At 45.0% G+C, this 21,210-nt stretch overlaps 1 protein-coding gene across 1 annotated transcript in view; it reads right to left on the bottom strand.

The window, feature by feature from the left end:
- Positions 1–21,210, bottom strand: part of LOC144161555 (receptor-type tyrosine-protein phosphatase T-like) — a 203,497-nt gene that overhangs the window by 172,176 nt on the left and 10,111 nt on the right. Inside the window, exons 5-6 of the mRNA XM_077692208.1 lie at positions 11,402–11,533; positions 1,163–1,321 (exon numbers count right to left, since the gene is read on the bottom strand). Of these exons, the coding sequence (XP_077548334.1) occupies positions 1,163–1,321; positions 11,402–11,533 (291 nt within the window). The remainder of the gene's footprint in view (positions 1–1,162; positions 1,322–11,401; positions 11,534–21,210) is intronic.

Below are 21,210 nucleotides of genomic sequence, written 5' to 3'. Positions count from 1 at the left end.
TTATAAAATATAATAAGAACTCCCGTTAAGAGGAACTCGGTAAGACGAATTCTCGCTTGTGTTGAACAAAGTGGAAATATTTGTTTGGCGTTTCATAGCCAGAAGGCAACAACATCCGCTTAAGACGGACAGCCTTACACGTACTCTTCGGTTAGAAAGAACAACTTTCGGGGTGATGACCACTGCTTGCAATTTTTGGTCGCGAACATGGCACTCTTGGCGTGGTGCGGTGGGGTATGCGCTACGGTTTTCTTTCGTTGTTTTCTTTGTGGTTTCCTTCGGGGTGTGGTGCGCTGCCACGTCGTAGTTTCATATTCCGCGGAGTTTTTTTATCAGTTAAAATAAACGGCGACGAAATTAGTTCGCCGCTGAAAATGGTGTGGGGCGCTTGCAGGTGGTATTTTTCATATTTCGCGGGGTTTCTTTATCGGTCAAAATAACGGACTACAAAATTAGTTCGTCGCTGAAAATACCGCAGTTAAATGCCTCTTGCTGGTACCTACAAGTGAATCATTGACACGTTAATGATTAGGACAGTACTTCTCGGGTGAGGTAATTACTTACAGTATTTAGTTAAATCCCATCTACAGAAAAATTACTGGCCGCTACTCCACTGTACTGTAAACATTATGCACACGGTTTTCTTCGAGTAGCGCCTTTGATCCTTTTTGAAATCTTGGTGCTTGACAGCTTGGATTCTCTGTATATATTAGGCTTCGTTACTCCAGTAGAAAATATTATTTGGCTGAAGGCGAGAGCTTTTGATTCGGCGATTTAACACGCCTGACCCTTTTTTAGGCTTTCAACCGTTTATGCACTTTTTACGAGCAAACCACGTAATCATTAACCATACACCTGGTATCTTGTACAAGATAGTAGAAGGTAATTTACCACACCACTAACAAACGGGGAGCAAGACCACACACACACAGACGGAAACGGTCGCTCCGTATGCAATTTTTTCCGGTTTTTTCGCGCTGTTGAAAGTTGTCTAATAAACATGAACCAGCTAATTTGTACCAGAGTCTTGCATCCCTATCGGCAAGCTTCGCCTTTGGCCATGTTCTTCGTTTAGATACACTGAAGGACTTTGTGACGTTTTGATTGAATCGATCAGTAGCTTTCCCCTCCCCCATTTCTGAAGAAGTGTGAAAGGACTCACTCTCGTTGCAGAATGGTCCGTGAAATCCCGTGCCGCAGGAGCAGCCGTAGGGGTCGGGGAGGCACATCAGAATTCCACGGCAAGACTTCGCGTTTTTGTCCTGGTTGGTGTCTGAACACCGATGTTGGCATTTTCTGCCGAAATAGTCGTCTCCGCAGGCTGAAATGAAGAAACGAAGTAGAGTTACAACATCGACCAGGATCATCCCGGGGTTAAACAATGGTGCTCCTAAGCTACTTCTGCTATTTATTTTGAGCGATTTCTCCTAAAGGATATCTATCCCTCGCATGGCATTAGTCATGGGCTCTGCGGTACATACTCCCGCCCAAGTTACGGACACGTTTATGAAAACTGGCATGGTGGGTTCTATAACAGAGTCGCTCCTTGAAGAACTCTGGCTCTACGTTACGCCAGCTTTTGACTGTGAAACGCTGCCGTGTGTTTTGCTGTCTATGTGACAGTACGGACTGCGTCATCCACGTTGTCCGTGGTTACTCAGAGTTAAGGACGCCTGTGCTCTGTCTTTTTCAGCGGAACAACGTGGCTGATAATAAAACTGCCAATGAAAGAATATAAAACAGTTCCTTCCTGTCCACAGAAACTTGATAAAGCATAAAATATTATTAGTGGGTACGTTCATACGAAGAAAGGATGAGCAGAGAGTATGTAAAAGTTTTCCAGCTGTGTGCCCGTGTGCACATAAGCGTGCGGCTGCGTCTGTGTATTCGTCCGGGATGCAGGAAGTGCAGCGGATTCAAAACAGTGAATTTCCCGCTTTCTGTTATTTAAAAGGTTATCATTCACGTTTCCATTTCAGTATCCCTCAGGAGAAAGAAGATTCCACTGCTCAAGAGGGAGAATGATGTATTCTATTCGAATTTCTCTCATCCACCAACAAGGGTGTTTTTAAGCCAACACTAGATACGGTGTGGACAGAGGAGTACTTTTATTTGGAGAGAAGGGTATGGAGACGGAGGAAGGCTTTCAGGTAGCTTCAAGACAAAAGAACTGCAGATATTCAGACAATTGTCTACAAATGCGCAGCATTCTAATGCCGCTTTTCTAGTGTGTGTTCTTTCCAGACAAATTTTTGGTTTTTCTAGATTTTGTCCGACCAATTACTTCTATCCACGCTATTATAACAAGTACAGCTGTTGCGTCCACCAAGCCTGCCTTTTTCTGTAAGTGAAGGGCGTTACACAGTTCACCATTTCTGCTATTTTTGCTTCCTTTCTTATCTTTTGCTTTCCGAAATTTTGTCCGACCAATTATACCTATTTAAGCTAATATAACAATTAATCTTGTTACTTCTGCCATATCTGCATTTTTTGGTAATGCAGGGCGTTAAATACCCGCCATTTTAAGTATTTTTTGTATTTTTTTATTTCTTGCTTTTTTTCAAGCTTCTGTTGGACAAATAATCTCCTTTGACGCTATTATGACTATTAAAGTGGAAATTCTGCAAAATCAATGTTTCTGTGGTAATGCAGGGCGTTAAACGGTTCGCAGTTTCTCTCATTTTTTCTGTTTTTCAGATGTATTGTTTTTTAGTTTGTTCCACCATTAGTCTCCATTTACGCCATTATAACGAATAAAGGTGGAACTTCCACGAAGTCGGCATTTTTGTGGAGATGGAGGGTATTGACTGTTCGTCTTTTCGCTGATTTTTGTTTTATTTTTATATGTTTTTTTTGTCTTTCAGAATTCTGTCCGAATAAATATCTTCATTTACGCTATTATAACGATTAAGCGTGGAACTACCCCGAAATCGGCACTTTCGAGGAAAGGCAGGGCGTTACACGGTTCGCCATTCTACCTGTTTTTTCAATTTTTCTTACCTTTTTTCACAATTCTCTCCCGCCAATTTTCTTTATTCGCGTTAATACCGCAATTAAAGGTCGAATTTCTGCGAATTCTGAATTTTGGTTTAATGCAGGGTGTAACACGGCTCCTATTCTCACTTTATTTTCTATTTTTGTTTTTTGGATTTTCCAGATTTTGTATAAGGAATCATTTACATTTACGCTATTATAACGAATAAATGCCAAAGACCGGAAAATGTGCATTTTTGTGGAAATGTAGGACGTTACTGGGTTCGCCATTTTCGCCATTTTATCTATTTTTTCACATTTTTTGGTTTTTCAAAATTCTATGTCACCATTTATGACTATAGTCAGAAAACACGACTATGACTATAGTCACAAAACACGACTTATGACTATAGACACATAACACGTTTACTCTAAAACCGAAATGAAGAGCATCCATTTATGGCATTACATTGAATATCTATAATAAACTCTATATATCTAAAATGCTTCACTTATCAATATGTAGTGTGTGATAGAACCGTTATGTGAAAGCTTATGTTTTTTATATTATATTCCATTTGTGTGTTATTGAGTGAAATGTTGCGACACTATATTTGGTTATTGTTACTAAATGCCCTGTTTGCCAACTGTAGGTAGGTGCAGAGGTCCTTGTCGAGCTGCAAAGCATTTAGACTCTGCTCCCGTTCCTGTAAAGACTTCGTACAAAAAAATTCGTTCCTCTTCTTCTATTTACGCTATTATGACAATTAAAGGTGAAACTTCCACGAAGAATGCATTTTTGGGGAATCGCTATTTTTTTGTTTTTTAATTTTCTCGTGTTCAAAATTCTGTCCGACCAATATCACTGTTCCCTCTACTAAAACCATTTAGTTTGGAACATCCGCGATATCGTCATTTTTGTAGAAACAGAGGGCATTGCATGGTCTTCCTTTGGGTGTACTCAGCAAACAATGCGAAGGAATAATACCCCATCAGATGACTAGATTTCGCCGCTACAACACACATTCCTATCGAGTATTGGCCCAGCAATGAGGGTTCTTCACCGGGAAATGTGGCAGCTCACATGGCTGCACGGCATTCACTCACACATATCTGTTGCTTCCCCCAGGGCAACAACAGCCATTGCGGCCTTATGCTCAGCAGTGGAAATCATTAAGTATAAAAAGACAGAAAACCTCTCTCCGAAATATCACTCCGCCCGGATTTCTTGCATGGCTTCCTCAACTTTCATTATCCGCAGAAGTTCTCTTTGAATAAATATATTGGCAACGCCAGCTATTATTGTTAATCATTCAAAATATTATACTCCCATCTAGCCAAACACAAATGCTCTCTCTGCCTCGGTACCCACCGAAGCTGATCTTAACCACTTCATCTGGTTTTGCCCCAAATTCATAATTTACATCGCATTCACACCCCCTACAGATGACCCGTGAATTCCTATAGATTCTGTCGGCGCACCTCGCTTACACTGACCGCTCTATTCTCCACAGATAGCGGTCTTTTACGAGAAGTGTAGAGCTGCGAGCCTGCTCCCAACGTCAACCCAGCCCACCCGTACTGAGCACCAACCTCTTCGAAGGACACATCAAGGTATTAATCCGCAGCATTCTTTGCCGACTACCCTCACAGCCTGGACCGTATAACGCCCTGCATTTCTACAAAACTGCAGATTTCGCAGAAGTTCCATTTTGAAGTGTTATATTAGCGTAAATGAAAATAATTGGTCGGACAAAATTTTGACAACCCAAGGTTAAGAAAACAGGAAAGAAAACAGCGAAAGTGGCAAAACGTGCAAGTCCCTGCATTTCCACAAGATGCAGATTTCGCGTAAGAACCACTTTTAATTGTTATGATAGCGTAAATAACAGGATTTCATGGAACAGAATTATGAAAAACCAAAAAATAAGAGAAATACAAAAAGATCGCGAAAATGACGAACCGTGTAAATTCCACATTTACGCAAAATGCAGATTCCCAGGAAGTTCTACCTTTAGTCTATATAATTGCAAAATGGAGATAATAGGTCGAGCAGAACCCAAAAAATACACAAGAAAACAAAAAATACGAACAATACGAAAGGATATAAAAATAAAAACGGGAATTTAGCCCAGATAACTCTGTTATCATTATAATCGGGTAAACAGAGATAATCGGTTGGACAGAATTTTGTAAAACAAAACTACGAAAAAGAAAGAAATAGCAAAAATGGCGAACCGTTACGCAAAAATTCACATCTGGCGAATGTAACACCTGTAACCATTCTAATAACGTAGATGCAGATATTTGGTCGGACGGAACTTATAAAAAACAAGAAATTCGGCTGTGAAGAACTCACCCTAGACAAGGAAGATGAGAATGTACGTATTAATAGAAAATTCTCTGAATTTCGCAAGATTTTTTTGTCGGCAATTTGGTGGGTGAGGCCGCGCTATTGATGGTTGGATGTGGAGTCGGATATTCGATGTAAATTCAAACATAAGAAACTGTAGTGGATAGCGTGTATTAAACATTCAAGAGTAGTAGCATGTCGTATGTGTAAGGTGTGTTAGGCATGAATAATTGGGTGTTACGTGGAGGTCCATCATGGCCTGCCGATGATTGACAGGGTGATGCCTGTACCAGCGTGCACAATTTCGTGGGCCTGCTCGGTTTTGGTGAGCATGTTCAGAATTTCAATTTCGCGGGTCATTAGAGCTTGGCGAGGAAAGGGGTGAGAAATGAAAGAATCAGTGACTGTTGGACGGTGCCACAAGGAGAAGGCAGTTGGAATGGTCTGGGACTGTCGAGAGAGAGAGATTGTGTGTAAGGAATGGAAGGAAAACACAGTGAAGTCGGCCTGATCGTTTAGGCTCTGCTACTCCATGTGAGGGAGAGGGAACACGAAAAAGAGCAAAGATGGAGGGTGACACGTAGGATGATGGAGATATAGGGGACGTTGTAACTATATACAGAAAATGCTTATACCATGCACAGTATATGTAACTGTAGAGGTTGTGAGTATCCAACGCCACGGGTTGTATTTCTTGTTGAGTGAGGGGTGCTTTAAGTCCGACCGTGTGTTTTGGTCTGGGGCTGGGTAGAGGTACAGAAGGGGCTGGGTAGGGGTACATTGATTGATTGTAGGGTTTAACGCGCCGACGCAACGCAGGCGATGAGGCGCGCCGTAGTGGAGCTCTCCGGATTAATTTTGACCACCTGGGGATCTTTGACGAGCACTGAAATCTCGTACACACGGGCGTTTTCGCTTTTCGCCTCCATCAGAAAAACGGCCGCCGCAGCCGCGAATCGAACCCGCGACCTCGTGCTCAGCAGCTCAACACCTTAGCCACTGAGCCGCCGCGGCGGGTGGGTAGAGGTACAGATTACTGACGATTGTGAAGGCGGATATGTTTGGGCAATTCCGTAATAGTACAGAAACTGGCCAGATGCAGGTTCAGAGTGTTCGCAACTGCGTGTGGTTGACATCGTAAAGCCTGAGCTCCATAAAAGAGAGAGAGAAAGAGAACAGACTTTATTGTCATCCCTCTTAAGACGAATCAGACGCCGGTCAGGAACCCGAGGTCCCTGGCGGCGTCCTCTGCCAGTTGGATGAAAGCAGCTTGTATCTCGGGAAGAGAGCTGAGCAGTGCGGCCTCCCACTGCTCACTATTTCCTATATGTATTATTTTTCCAAAGGCCCGTGGTTTATTGGGGCATTGCCAGACCATATGTTGTGGTGTGGCTGCTGCAATTTTGCACCACTTGCATCTGTCCGTGTCCGTGCATCCGGATAGCTGCGGTGGCACAGGGCGGGTTGAGGGAACGTATTTGCTTGCAACATGCGCCAAGCAGCTGTTTGCCATTTGTTTAGAGCAGTATGGGCAGCGGGAAATTTCAGTCGGCTCAACCGATAGTGTTGAGTAATCTCCCGGTAAGTTGGCAGTCTCCCTTTGCCACCCCCCCCCCCCGTCACAGACGGCGCGTTGTCGGGTTCGAAGTCAGCCTTGTTCGTGTATCCTCGGGCTGCTTCATGTGCCATCTAGTTCCCCGGGATAGACGAGTGAGCTGGCGTCCATATTAGGCGGTTGTGCCTTGAAACTGGGGTCGGACTGTTCGTAAGGATTTTGGCGGCTGTGGTGGAGATCCTACCGCGCGCGCATAGTTGACCATGGCGGCCTTGGAGTCCGAGATGATGGTAGTAGCCTGCGTGCTCGTAATTGCAAGAGCCACTTCGTCACCCGTTTTTGGGTTGGACGTAGGGATTGAGCAAGATGAGATTGCATTTCCCTGCTGATCAACCACCACGGCCACTACCGCACCTTTGCCAGGGTAGTCCGCCGTGTCGAGGTAGCATACCGCTCGGTTGGTACTGTACTGCTTGTGGAGCGCCTTCGCACGGGCAAGCCGTCGGTATTGATGGTACTCCGGATGCATGTTTCTGGGCCGTGGGGCCACACTTAGTTTGTCTCATAGGTCCGCTTCAATGACGCCTTTGGTTCCATTCTGGTCCGCGAAAGCTATGTGCAGCGACTCCAGAATGATTGTAGGCGTCGAGTGTGCTATCATGGTGCGCTTAGGGTGGCGCACCACGTAGAGTGCTAGTTTTTAGTCCTGTGGTGGTTTGCGGCGGAATACAGAAATGATTTCTGTTTTCTTAAGCTAGTTTGAGGTTAGAGGTAAGGAAGTTTTTGAGACTAATAGCGGTTGATTGGAGCACTGTTTGCAGTGCTTCTGGAAAGTGTTTTAACTCGGCTGGTATGGTAATATCGTTGGGATAAATTTCAAATCGGGCCGGCGAGTCTTGTTCGGGATAGAACGAAACATTTGGAATGCCTCGGATAGTACTGGGCTTACTATGAATCCTTGTGGGACGCCCCCATCAAGGCCGAACACGTGGGGCGCCCAGCCAGCTTGAGAGCCATAAAGCTGTATGGTACGGGATAGCAGGCAAATTAGAAATTAGATTTGCGCTCCTGCGCTGGGGTTAATCTGGCAAAGTTACTCAAGGATAGTAGTTTGACAGAACCGAACGTAAGCTTTGCGACTCCTCACGGCAAGGAAGAGATAATGTGGAGAGTTGAAAGGTAAGGATGAATAATAAGCCGCGTAAAATACTGAGACCATCATTGGTGCGCAGGCTCGGGCAAAAGCCGATTTGAGCTGCATGGTAGTATCATTGAACGTATTCTAGGTACAGGGTGAGGTACGCGATTATTTATGAGGAGTTCGATGAGCTTGGAGAACAGTGATATGGGGAATTCAGCGCCTATCATGCTGCATCAGGGGTACTAGCGGAGCAACTTTCAATATAAACAGAGGTCCCAGTTTCTTACCAAGATCAGAATAACCATGGCCGCTCGCTTACACCACAGCCCGCTAGTGGCGAGTCGACCATGACGTTGAGGCTGATAGATCATAACGTAGGTACGCACCTACATCCCGAACCTTCATATACAGTCAGTGCCAAAGCGAACGGTAGCAATAGGTGGCGAAGGTCGTACGTACTCACGAAGGTTATGCCACTAAGTGTTTATTTACAAAATTTACATACGAGCTGTACAGATGACGTCTTTTGTGTGTGGGAGAGAGAGAGAACTCTTTAATGTGGGCTGGAGAGGTCACCTCTACAGCGACAGTGCTTGCTACGCCATATGTGGTGATTAGAATGCAGTGAAGGGAATGTGACAGACTGGGAAGGCAACGGTTAGACAAAGAACAAAAGGTAAATAAAAAAATGGCCTGCAATGAAATGCAGGGAAAAAACTATACCTAAAGTTAAGTAAACAAGTAGAGCGAATGAAGCCCAGGAAGCGCAGAGCGCCTAACTACAAAAAGGAGAGAAAGCGTGCATCAGACCCAATTGCGTACAGATGTAGCCATGCGCACAGTGAAAGAATTACAAAGATTTGTCTAGTCCAGAATCCCGGGAAAAAGGCAGAAGAACTTTTCTTCCTAATGATGAGTAATTATTGTTGGCCCAGGGTTCAACAAAGTGACACAACTGAAGCCTTACTCCACGTCGTACACGAGACAGGCTGGTAGCCGCTGCTACTCGCGCAGCGGCAAATCGCGGGCATATATACAAGTGCTCGGTAGTCTCGCGCACAGCACACGTGGGGCACCATGGTGAATCCTCCCTCCCTGTATTGAGCTTGAAGCTTCGGGTGTAAGCCAGGTTGGGGCGAAAACGATGCAGTACACCTTCAGATGGTTTGACCAGGCCAGGTGGAACACGGAATTTACAGAGAGGGTCAATTCCATGCAGAGGTGGATATCCGCTGCGAGGGTGCTGCCACTTCAACATTTCGTCACTCAAACCAGTTCCATAGATAAGGGCACAGCCATCCTCGCGAGGGGAAGGGAGCTGTGCCGTGTGAGGTAGAGAGTGTCCAGCGCTGGCGGCTGCATCAGATATAGTATATCCTCCTATCCCCGAATCACCAGGCAGCCATTGAAACCTGATGTTATGGCGCACGCGCACTACCGCTGTGTTGATTTCGCTGATTTACACACAAGGTGAATGCAGTGGTTGGACAGCCTTGTTAGAGCTTGCAAAGCACCCCGTGAGTCTAATAAGATCATGCATCACCACGCATGGTGTGCACCAATGAAATTAACAGCAGCCCTTACAGCCGCTAGCTCAGTAGCGGTGGATGATGTATTGTGGCTCAGTTTTTTCCTGATTTTGCAGTGGACCGGCGGAATCAACACGCCAATGGCAGATGATTCTGCGGTCACTGAGCCGTACGCATAAACGTGCGTGTGGTCTGCATACGCGGTGAATTTAAAGGGTGATCAAAAGTAGGTCGACGGTTTTTTTTTAAATTAGGTTCTTAAATTTACGTGAAAACCACCTTTACAGCTTAGGCTATGCGCCAAGGGGGCAAATAATTAGGTGTTAATTATTGATGTCGGGGCCTAATTACCTAAAATTGAATAATTTGCTTGTTAGGGGCTGCATTAAGCAGGCATGTGCATTACGAAAAGTTATACGCAATTGTTTTCCTACTTAGTTTCATTTGGAAGAATTCTTCTAGAGCATCCGTACTCCGCGATGTTGAACTGGGAAGTTTAATTGCCGTTCGCATGATTACGCATGCTAGACAGCGTAGACCGGCGCAACGCTCCTCCCCTTTGTTCTGTGTTTAGATAGCGGTTCCGACTACTGCAGAATGCGATAGCGCCAGCCAAGACTGAAAGGGTGCCAGTTATCAGTTTGTCTTCTAAGGATGGTGCACAGCAGACACGTCACAGAAGGAAGGGGCTTGGCGGTCGTCTGTGTCTTGCATGCGTAATCATGCGAACGGCAATTAAACTTCGCAGTTCGATATCACCGACTACGGATGTGGTTCTGCTAAATGAAAGTGCGGGGAAACACGTTTGCGTCCAACTTTTTAATGCAAACATGCCTGCTTACTGCGGCCACAAAAAAGGTAATTATTCAATTTTAGTTAATTAAGCCACTGAAATCAATAATTACCACCTAATTCTGCGTCCCCCTGGGCGCCAAACGTTGCTGTAGAGGTGGTTTTCCCGTAAATGCAAGTGCCTAATTAAAAAAAAAACCTGTCCGACTAAATTTTATCAACCTCTATAATAAAGTGTGAAACACTTTAGTGCAGGTGCGGGTGTCTTTTTGCTTATTCCGGGAATTTTGGTTATTATCTTCCATGGTGCGAGTATCCACAGTAGCAACGCTGGCTTGACAGATCACTAAAAATTTGCTGGAAGCAAGTCTCTCACAGGCGATGCAATCATGGCTGCCAGATGATGCGCATAGAACCGAGCGCTATGTTGTAGAGACGTCCGAAGACAGTCTTGATGTTGAAGCACTGACTCACAGAGGAATGGAGCTTCCCGCAAATTTATCATTGACTTTTCCCTTCGGTATTCGAATGTGAGGCTTTGGCTAATGATTTATTTGATAATATTGAGAACAAGGCGGCTCTAACGTAAAAAGAAGGCTTCGTAACCTACTCACATTGCGGTAACGATTTATTCATCGATGTTCATTACAGTCATGTCGGTGCGTTCAGCCAGCGCCTTCCTTCATAATATGCGCGGCCATTTCCATTGATCCTAAATAAATCCCCCGCGGTGGCTCAGTGTCTAAGGCGTTGCGCTACTGAGCACGAGGTCGCGGGTTCGATTCCCGGCCGCGAAGGCTGCTTTTCTGATGGAGGCGAAAAGCAAAAACGCCCGTTTGTACGAGATTTCGGCGCACGTTAAAGATCCCCAGGTGGTCCAAATTAATCCGGAGTCCTCCAGTACGGCGCGCCTTATCGCCTGCGTTGCGTCGGCGCGTTAAACCCTATAAACAATCAAATCAATGATCCATAATTAAATGCAGCTAGAGTTTGATCAGTGTAGAGGCAATTTTACATAATCGGAGCTATAGCCATTACAAGCAAGTTTTCGTACTCACGTTTCTCGCAAGTTTGTCCTCCAAAGCCCGGTGGACAAATGCACGTCCCTGTAATGTCATGGCACACTCCGCCATTTTGGCAAACAGGGCACGTCAAGTTGCAACTTGGGCCATAAATGCCGTGAGGACAGGCTGAAACACAAGAACGCTACATGCTTTGCTTGTTTTTTTATACATTGTGAGTAAATACACCTGTTGTTTACCGAATATACGTGCATGGCCAGGAGTAGTTAGACAGAAAATAAAAGTAATTTTGTTACAGTTGTCCCGGGGGTGAAGAGAAACTGAATAGCAGGGCTTTTCTCTTAGTTTAAGTATTAAAATGCCAAACTGCTTCAGATCAAGGCGAAGAGGAACATGAGTGGTGGTGACGATAAATAATCGTTTCTGGTCGGATTCGTGGTGGAAATACGGAAATAGAAACAAAATATAAGTGCCATTCAACTTTCGGGAGGTAGGCGACCAGCAGCACTGATTGTGGGTTACCGGGAAAACATTAGCCGCGGCTTCAGCAACCCGAAAGTCTTCCGTTTCCGCCTCGCGGTGTTCGAAGACCTGGCTTGTACGGCCATGACGCTTGGGGTACGGGGTCCGATCGTTGCCGGTGGTTTCATTCCGCCACCTCTGTGTCCATTGCCGCTTGTGCTATCGCAGACGCTTTCGAAGGCACGCTGTTCTTCCTCTCCGCGTGCAACGTGCGTCCCACCCACATCTCCGCCGTAACGCCACTGCAATCACATCGCTAGGGGATCTATGACGTCACAGTAAAAAGACACACGGATTGGTTCCGTACACAATGACATTTATTTTCTACATCTCTACACACTGTCCCAGAAAGGCGCAGAATGTGCCTTTGTTTAGTTTGCTAGATTGTACACTGTATCAAGCCCCAAGTCCAGGTTGTTTCACACAAGCGTTGCACAAGCGCACATGAGACGCTTCGCTGACTGGAACCCTAGTCGGAAAATCTAAGGCCAATTGAAGGCGGAGAGAGTCAGGGAAGTTAATCAGGCTAGAAAGAAAATAAAATCAGCTGAAACTTTTAGCCCAAAGCGTGAAACTTGGGTGCAGGAAACACTGGGTGAACCAACAGCGGTCAGCAGCACGACCACACATCCGCGAACGTTTTTCCGACTAAGAAATGCAATTGCTAGACGTGAGCTATTGTGGAAATTTGGGGGACGCTTACTGCACGAGCGTTATACAACAAATAGTCACCTATGCTGTTCGAAATGCTAAAACTAAATAAAAGTGTAAACTGGTTATACATTATATACGTTACATTTCCGTCACCGGCAGCGCTGGTCTGTTTGCGAGTGGTCTGGAGTGCTATTCTTGCTATTTTGCAAGTTACTAGTTCGAATCCCCTAGGATATACTTTTTTTTGCAAGTTGATTTATTCGTTTTCGGGCGCTGTTCTCTATACTTTGTTCACCATTTTTGGGCCGTAACGTTCACTGCTCCACGAACGGATTCGCATAACGCGTGCAGACTGACACTGACGCGCTAGCGAGTTCTCGTTGGAGTGCTGTTTCCACAAGCACCGGCTGCTTGCGGGTAGTGGGCACAGGCCAGAATCAGCAGACCTTTGGCCTGGTGCGAACACGCTTTCTACGATACAGGCCTGAGTGAGGCAAGCTCCAAATATGGGGGAAAAGTGCATGACATGTGAGCGTCTGCGGTGACGCGGAGGGCGTTCATCTATTCCAGGTCGTCCTGGTAGGCTTATCTGAGGTGTTTTACAGCCGACAACACTACAGAAGCGCGGTATGACGATTATTGATATATCGAGGATGCCCATTCAAAGATAACGTCGGATGCCAAGCACGTTGTTTCACACAACCGAAAACAAAACCTATTTCAATGCTATTCTTGGAAATCTTTCATTCACCAAGCATCTTTCCTTGACGTCACTGCGGTTAGTTGGTGCGGCCGCCTCAAACTGTACATGGTAGTTTTTCTGCTTTCAGGTTTTATAAAATAAATACCACCTTCTCGTCCGGATAAACGATGAAAAGTGTGTTTATTTGAGCCAGTCTGCGCAGTGAAAGCAGAAACGGGATGATGACAAATTCACTTCACTGTCCGCTTAATTTGCATAAGTCTGTCCTTGGTCGATATGTGTGGGCTGAAGCCATATATGGTATTTAGAAAATTATAATGATCTTCAAGTTATGGTGGGAGGCGATTTTGTATGATATTTTCAAAACAGTTTTCCACACAGGACGTTAGGAAAATACGTCTTAGGTTCGCTGGGGCTAATGTCTTCCTGCAGGTTTTGGATTGAGTGTTACATCGGCAAGCTTCCACTAAGAGGCTATTTTTCTCTTCATCCAGTGATTATTAATGTAATTTAATAGAGCTTCTAAAGCTTCACTTTCGAAACATAGGAGGTGCTCAATTGTAATTTTGTCCCTTCCCGGTGTAGTGTCCCGGGTGAGGTTTCAGGCTGCGGCTTCAATTTCGGCTTCGGTGGAGGGTGCATCTAATTTGGCGACCCGTATACGATTGGAAACATCTGCTCTCGGATAATTATGAATAAGTCACCTTAACTGGTGGGCTGTCACCAATTTTGACTATTTCCCATGAGGGATCGAAGGAGGTGCCACGTGCGGCGGGAGCCGAGGGTTCCCTGCAATTGCGTGCAAAATGGTCTCCAGTTTTGATGTCTTAGAGTTCTAGCATAATCGGCGGCTTCCAGCGCCAATTTGCCTATTCTGAAACGAAATTGTCGGTTTGATTTTCGTTTTTTTTCATCGTTTAGTAAACCCTCTTTGGGCCTCCCACAGGGGCAAAGGATCCGAATCTACAGCAGGGCAATCTCGCATGAGAAGCAATTCCTTTTGTTGCAGAACAATTTATACCATTCTTTGTGTGCAATCTTCAATTGATTGAATGGACTCATCGAGAGAATTCACAGAATTTCTGCAAACCTTTTGTGATTGAATGTGATGACCCGTAATTTGTAACTGAATGACGTAAAGGTGACTGGGCAACGTTTCTGAGAGGCATTTCCATATAGTTTCTTTCATGCCATGCGTTAAAGTTAGATACGAAGTTGTATCTCCAGAAACACTATTCCCTAGCCTGATCGGAACGTCTGGAGCATTGCACAAATGCACGCTACTACTCTATATTGCACCGTAAAGGTTCTGTCTTTTTTTGTTGCCCTTATGATAGCCCCAAGCCGTATGTTGAGTATTAAAGTATTCTACTATGATCAAAGCGTGCACTTTGGTGTGCTGTTTGACGCTTTTAAAAAGGCAGTCAATCTCACCTAGGAGAGCCATCAAAGGGCTATATATATTTACTAGGAACAGGCTATTGTGATTTTGCTTCGGCGGGAGTAGCTCAACGAAGGTGAGTTAATGGTTGTGTACAGAGTGTGCAATTGTGGCGCTTTACGTGCTTGGACAAGTGTCGCTGTCCTTTTTTGTTGATTCGTGGTGTACGTTGTTCATCCTTGGAGGCCAACTTAGTCACTCTCCATTTCTTGTGACGCAATAACGATGGGCGAATGTTGAGACGCGTAGAGAGACAGCGATGTGTGTTTCCTCCTATAAGAACGACAGTCCTATTTCTTAATCTTTTTTCTTCTTTCTTTGTTGTGCTACTAGCGGGCATGGGAGCAGCGCCAACGGCGTTGCACTCAACCGTGTGTTTTTTCCACATGCAGGCATTGCTTGGATTCGTCGTCTTATGGCTGCCCTTGGTATCCTGGTGTTCCGCCTGCTCGTACTCAGTACCGGAAAATTTGACTGGAAACAGCCACTACGCGTGCGTGCAGTTCCTAGGCTATTGTGACAACGCAAGTTTAGTCGACCACGGAACGTGGATACAACTCGAGTGCCGGTTTTCAGCCTCATTTTTAACGACACAATCTTCTCCGGCCTACATAAACGAGGCGCATCTATTGGCAGGCTTCAATGGGCAGGGAACAGAGCCAACGGCGTCGCACTCAACCATGTTTTTTTCCACATCCAGGTTTGTAACAAGTATCCATTACACGCTGGGAAAAATGATAACCCATTTTTGCTGCTCTTCCCGTCCCCACGGGTGTTTTGGGAGACGGTTGCTGAGTGTTTTCTGATGGCGCCTTTGTTTCTGTGTTCAGACAACATAAAAAGCAACCACGGGCCTACTTCTCGTTCTGAAGCATTGTTAGAGATTGATTTATCGCCCGACAACTCTGCTGAGCAGATGAAAATTGAGTTTCAACTGCTCAAAGACACTCATGTACGGTCAACGCGAAGTTGCAAAAGTCAAGCTGAAATATTTAGGGAAGTAAATAGGTTATTAAAATCGGCCAAAAAGTAATTGAAACAACCATGACGAGTATACAAAGCCGGTTGAATCAAATTGAACGCAAGTTCAACGATCTGGAAATTTTCACTAACCGAATATCAACCACGGAATTATCAACTGAAGAGCTAACCACACAAAATTACGCATCAAATCTTCGTCTAGACGAACTAGAAGACCAGTCTCGTCGTAACAACTTCCTTCAAAAAGTGAAGCTCTGGTCACACGAACGACGTTTTGCCAGCTTAGCTAAACGCGAGGGGCAGTGGCCGAGCAACAACGCCTCGTGTTTCTTTACTATTCTTTAATATACAAAGCATTTTGAACAAACGCAATTCATTATCTGGCGCAATAGACATGTGTTCCGCAAACATAACCGCACTAAACGAAACTTTGCTTCCTGCGCATGTACGCGATTCTGAAGTTTTTGTAAACGCGTCGCATTTAAAAGTGTATCGATGCGACAGGACGGAGCACCGAGGTGGCGGAGTTTTATTAGCTGTTTCAAGAGATATTCCTCCGTCTATCATTCATGTGCGCAGTGAGTTAGGAGTAGTCTTCCCTTAATAACGCTCGATCATATCAAAACAATCATAGGTGTCTGCTACCGCTCGCCATTTTCGTCCTCTACATTGGGAAATGAATTGCCTGACGCCGTCAATATAGTTATTAGTCTATATCCATCATATCCATTGTTTCTTCTTGGTGATTTCAACTTCCCTAACATCAAGTGGCATACTTCCCCTCTAACGTTATCACCCTCTTCAATGCTCTCTAGCGATTTTCTAGATTTTTGATTAGTCTTCTCATTATCGCATTTAGTTACTACACCCACCAGAGTGTCATCTAACACTACAGACACCCTTGATCTGATTTTAACTACTCACCCAGACCATGCTTCAACCATTACTTGCTTACCAGGTATTGGTGACCGTTTACTGCTCATCCTTGACATAAACGCCACTCCTCCAAAATGCACTAAATCAAGGAAAACGATTTTAGACTACACAAAAGCCAACTTCAATGCCATCAATAGTGAATTGTCCGAATTTCCTGACGTCTTCCTGACGGATTTTAATACCCGTTCCGTTCAGTCTTACAGGGATATGTTTGCAGTCGGAGTTATTCGCCTCACCGTAAAGCACATACCAACCTACACCATTGCTAGTAACGCACAATCGCCATGGTATAACGGCACTATCAAGCGCATGTCTAACAGGAAAAAACGCCTTTATCGTTCAGCTAAGTTTTCACCAACAAACGCACGATGGGCCGCTTATAAAACCGCATCTAGTAATTAAGTCAGAGAACTCAAACACTCCAAAGATAACTTCATTTCTAACGTACTGCCATCCATGTTAGAAACAATGTTACCAAGTTGCCCAACTTTCTATACTGCATAAAAACAAGTGTGAAAATGTTTTGGCGCGTTAATAATCCCCGGAAAGAAGATTCCATGTTATAGTAAGACTGGTTCGGTGACGCAGCTCCCGTAAATCAATGCGCGACCATCCTTAACCACACATTTGCCACCAATCGTAGCTGACGTCCCTGGTATCGCTTCTCGTATTAATAAATTACGCAATCATTCCTCACCGGGTTACGATTCCATCAATACCATATATTTAGGAAATACCGTAGAACTAAGTTCCATCATACTATCTAACGTTTTCCAACAATCACTTGACACTTCCACTGTCCCAACTTAATGAAAAATCGCGAAGGTGGTCACCATTCATACATCTGGTAGAACGTGTTGCCTCAATAACTATCGCCCCATTTCCCTAACTAGTACGGGCTGTAAACTACTATTACACGTAATATTAACAAACCTTGTGAATTTCCTTGAAAGCAACTCATTCTTCACCTCAGCTCAGGAAGGCTTTCGCAATTTATACTCTTGTGAAACCGAACTTATGTATATTACTGGTATTTTACACGGTATTTTGAACAACGCATCCTAAGCTGATTGCATTTTCTTAGATAGATTTCTCTAAAGCATTTGATAAGGTGCGTCATAAACTATTACTTCATGAATTAGCCAACCTAATATTGACCCTAACGTGCTCAAATGGATTAAATTTTTTCTCACAAATCGCTCACAATTTGTTTATTCTAACAGGTTTAATTCTAATTTTATCGATCCAAACTCTGGCATTCCTCAGAGATGAGTAATTGGGCCTTTCTTATTTGTAATCTATATAATGACCTTTTTCTCTCCCATAAATTCTACTATTCATCTACTTGCTGATGAATGCGTGATTGTTTGTGAGGTAAACAATATAAATGATTACTGTATTGTTCATTCAGACCTTAACAAAGTTGCTAACTGGTGCCGTGTATGTCAATGGAATTTATCAATAATAAGTTTAAAGTTACGCGCGTGCCCGAAGTGGTTTCAGTCAAGTCACTTACAAACTAAAGGACACAAATCTTGCATCTGCTACCTCCTACAAGTACTTGCGCGTCCACATAACATCATATCTCCCTTGGTCACTGCACATAGAACGTATAATCAGCAACGTTAACCGCACGCTTGGGTACCTACGCCGTAACTTTTCTAGAGCTCCATCCTCACTAAAATTACCCTCCACAAAACATGAATTCGGCCTAAATTAGAATGTGTCGGTATGAAATTTCTGTTGCCACAACTTGTTTTCATCGCTTGATCTAGTTCCGAATATTTCTACACCTTTCATATTTTCAAATTACAATCGCACTGCCATCATATCTGGAATGAAGCCTAATCTATCATTGCCTACTTTGTCGTCTCGAAGAAAAGCGTCCCGCCTATAAACTTTTCATAAATTGTACCGCCATTCCATCTTGCACAACGCACTTATTCCACAGCCCCAGTATCTATCCCATCGCTTTGATAACTATGACAAAGGTACCTTATCACTTGTACTAATGCAGCTTCACAGTCGTTCTTGCCTCGTTCTTCCCGTGAATGGAAATAGCTTGCCCCTGAAAGTGTGTCTAATAATGATAACCATCATTTTCCTGAAACACTAGCTAGAACTGTATACTCAGGATCCGCTTAATGTATTTATAATATTAGCACGCCGACAGTTTGATTGTAATTGTGCTAACGCTGTATTCTGTTTTTTTTCTGTACACCATGTACCATGTCTTTTCAATGTAAACCACTCCACTCTGTAATGCTATTTGGCCCTGAGGGAATAATAAATAAATAAATAAATAAATAAATAAATAAATAAATAAATAAATAAATAAATAAATAAATAAATAAATAAATAAATAAATAAATAAATAAAATAAATAAAATAACTTTTGCTGGGTTCGGAGGACCCGCAGGGGTCAAACCTCGTTGCAAGGCTCCCTTTCGTCATCAGTAGTCATGGCTCTGTTCGATTAACTAGGTGGGTTGCTTGGCTTGTTGCCGTGCGGCTGCTGGTCAGATTGCCGGGGCAATGCTGCTTGATATTCTTGCGGTTTTACCTTTTGACTACTTCTGCATCCTCTTGTCATTGTTCAGTGGTAGCAATGCGGTCTTCCACAGATTTGGCCCAGGTATCGATGAGCTTTTCAATGCGCTCTATTTCACAAGACGCTGTATTGCTGAATGGGGTCTGCGCTGTGGTCGGCGATGCCGCTCTGTCATGGGCTCGCTGTTTCGGTACGGCCTGCTGCGCTGTTAGACGGGTCAGTAATTTTTCGATGCGACACTTCAGATTTTCCGTGCGAATCGTCTGCATATGGAATTGCTTCGTGAGGTTGGCGTTTTCTCGTTTTAATTGCTGAAGACGAGGGTCATCAATCGCTGCCGACAAGGTGTTATGTTGGACTGGGAAAGGCGGAAAATCTTGCGGTTCCGGTATTGATGAGGCAACTATGGACGACGAACTGCTATGCTTGAGCGTTGTTTGCGATGCTAGAGGAGGCCAAGTTTGAGCGTACATTGATAGGCTGACGAGAAGAAAGCAGTTCCCCGCGGGCAAGGCGTTTTTGTGCGTGGATAGACGGCGGGGGATGACAAAGTTTTTCTGTATTTCTTTCTGGTGTTTGGGTGGGAAGTTTGCATAATTGACATTTAGATGCGCATACGTGGTCTTGGGGCGGTTTACGCTTATAACAATGTGCACATATAGTCACGACAGGTGTCGGACAAACGTCGCGTCGATGACCGATGGCTCCGCACAAACTGCACCATTGAACCGATCGACGATACGGGCGGCATCGAGTGCGCAGTCTGTGAGCGCATATTGTTGCGACGCTGCCATCCCACCGCTGGCAACCAGTTGTTGCATACGGGAAGGCGTCTACAAACCAGGCTCCGACGCCTCCGTTATGCGTGGTAGCCTGGTGAAGAGCGGCCAGCCAAAGTTGCTGCCTTCTTAACGACGACAAGAAGCCGAAGGCAAACTTAACTGGTTTACTGACGAGAGATAAGCTGAAGCAATACAGGAACAATACCCTCACGGGCGAGGTTACAGTACAGGACTCGAGCAGAGCGACAGCATGAATTTGATGCTCCAAAACGAAAGAACTATCCAACGAAAGGTCGGGTTTTATGCAATCGCCATAACGGCTCCACGGCTTCTCCCAGCGCTTTTTGCACACGGCGTGAACATAGTACAGACACACACAGCCCTCTTTCCAGATTTCGTGAGGGCGGGCAGTAGCGGCGCTCGTTGAATCTGATAGAGGGGGACCAGAAGACCTCGGCTGCGGCGCTTGGCCGCCGAGACAAGTTTGAATCACCGACAGCGCGACGCTCACACGCCGGCCGTTCAGAGGCATGTTGTGATCTGTCCTAGGCAGGCTTGCACTCGCAACGTGCAGGACGCGCGAACATGGTAGTGGTACGCAGGATTGCAACCGTATGTGCAAAGGGACGTGCGGGCCTTCAAAAGTCACTAGGGCGGAGGTCGATTTCACAATCATTCGGGCTGGCAATATGCGGGGGGACCTGATGACGCAATAATATAAGGCAGTTCATCGGCGGCGGATGATCAGCCGCCGCGGCAGCTGAAGCGGCGGCTTAATTTCACAGTGGCCATAGAAGGCCTAGGTGTGACGTGATACATGTTTAGTCTTAAGGTAGCGATTGCTGGCGTGTGAATGGTCCGATGTAATTGGAACTGCATCAATCGACCGGGCGCAACTTTGAGAAGCAGATAATACCAGGGGCATCTGGAAATCTACAGAGAAACAGTATAAAGGCGCTGGTCAAGGCGGGACACCATGCAGCGTGCGTGGTCTTCGCTGGGCTTCTTCTTCGTCGAGCAAGCGCCGAGAGTGCTGCATTTGATGTAATGAATGGGGACCGGTCACTGCTCAGAGGGCGCGACGAATAACTACATCCAGTGCCGACCCACGGAAGCTTGAGCAAACTTTGGGTCGGTGAAAGCCAGACGACGGGCGCGCATTCATATGTTCGACACCTCATGGTTGTTTGTTTCGGCGATTCCGCAAATATTTTTTTAAAGGTGTCGTGTGCTCGAAAACTGTTGCATGAATAGCTTCCCCTTGTTTCAAGTGCT

The sequence above is a fragment of the Haemaphysalis longicornis genome, unplaced genomic scaffold (genome assembly GCF_048455015.1).
Source record: "Haemaphysalis longicornis isolate Haplotype H1 unplaced genomic scaffold, Haemaphysalis longicornis Haplotype H1 scaffold_12, whole genome shotgun sequence".
In the NCBI taxonomy this organism is placed as follows: domain Eukaryota; kingdom Metazoa; phylum Arthropoda; class Arachnida; order Ixodida; family Ixodidae; genus Haemaphysalis; species Haemaphysalis longicornis.
This window is presented reverse-complemented; position numbering and strand designations above follow the sequence as displayed.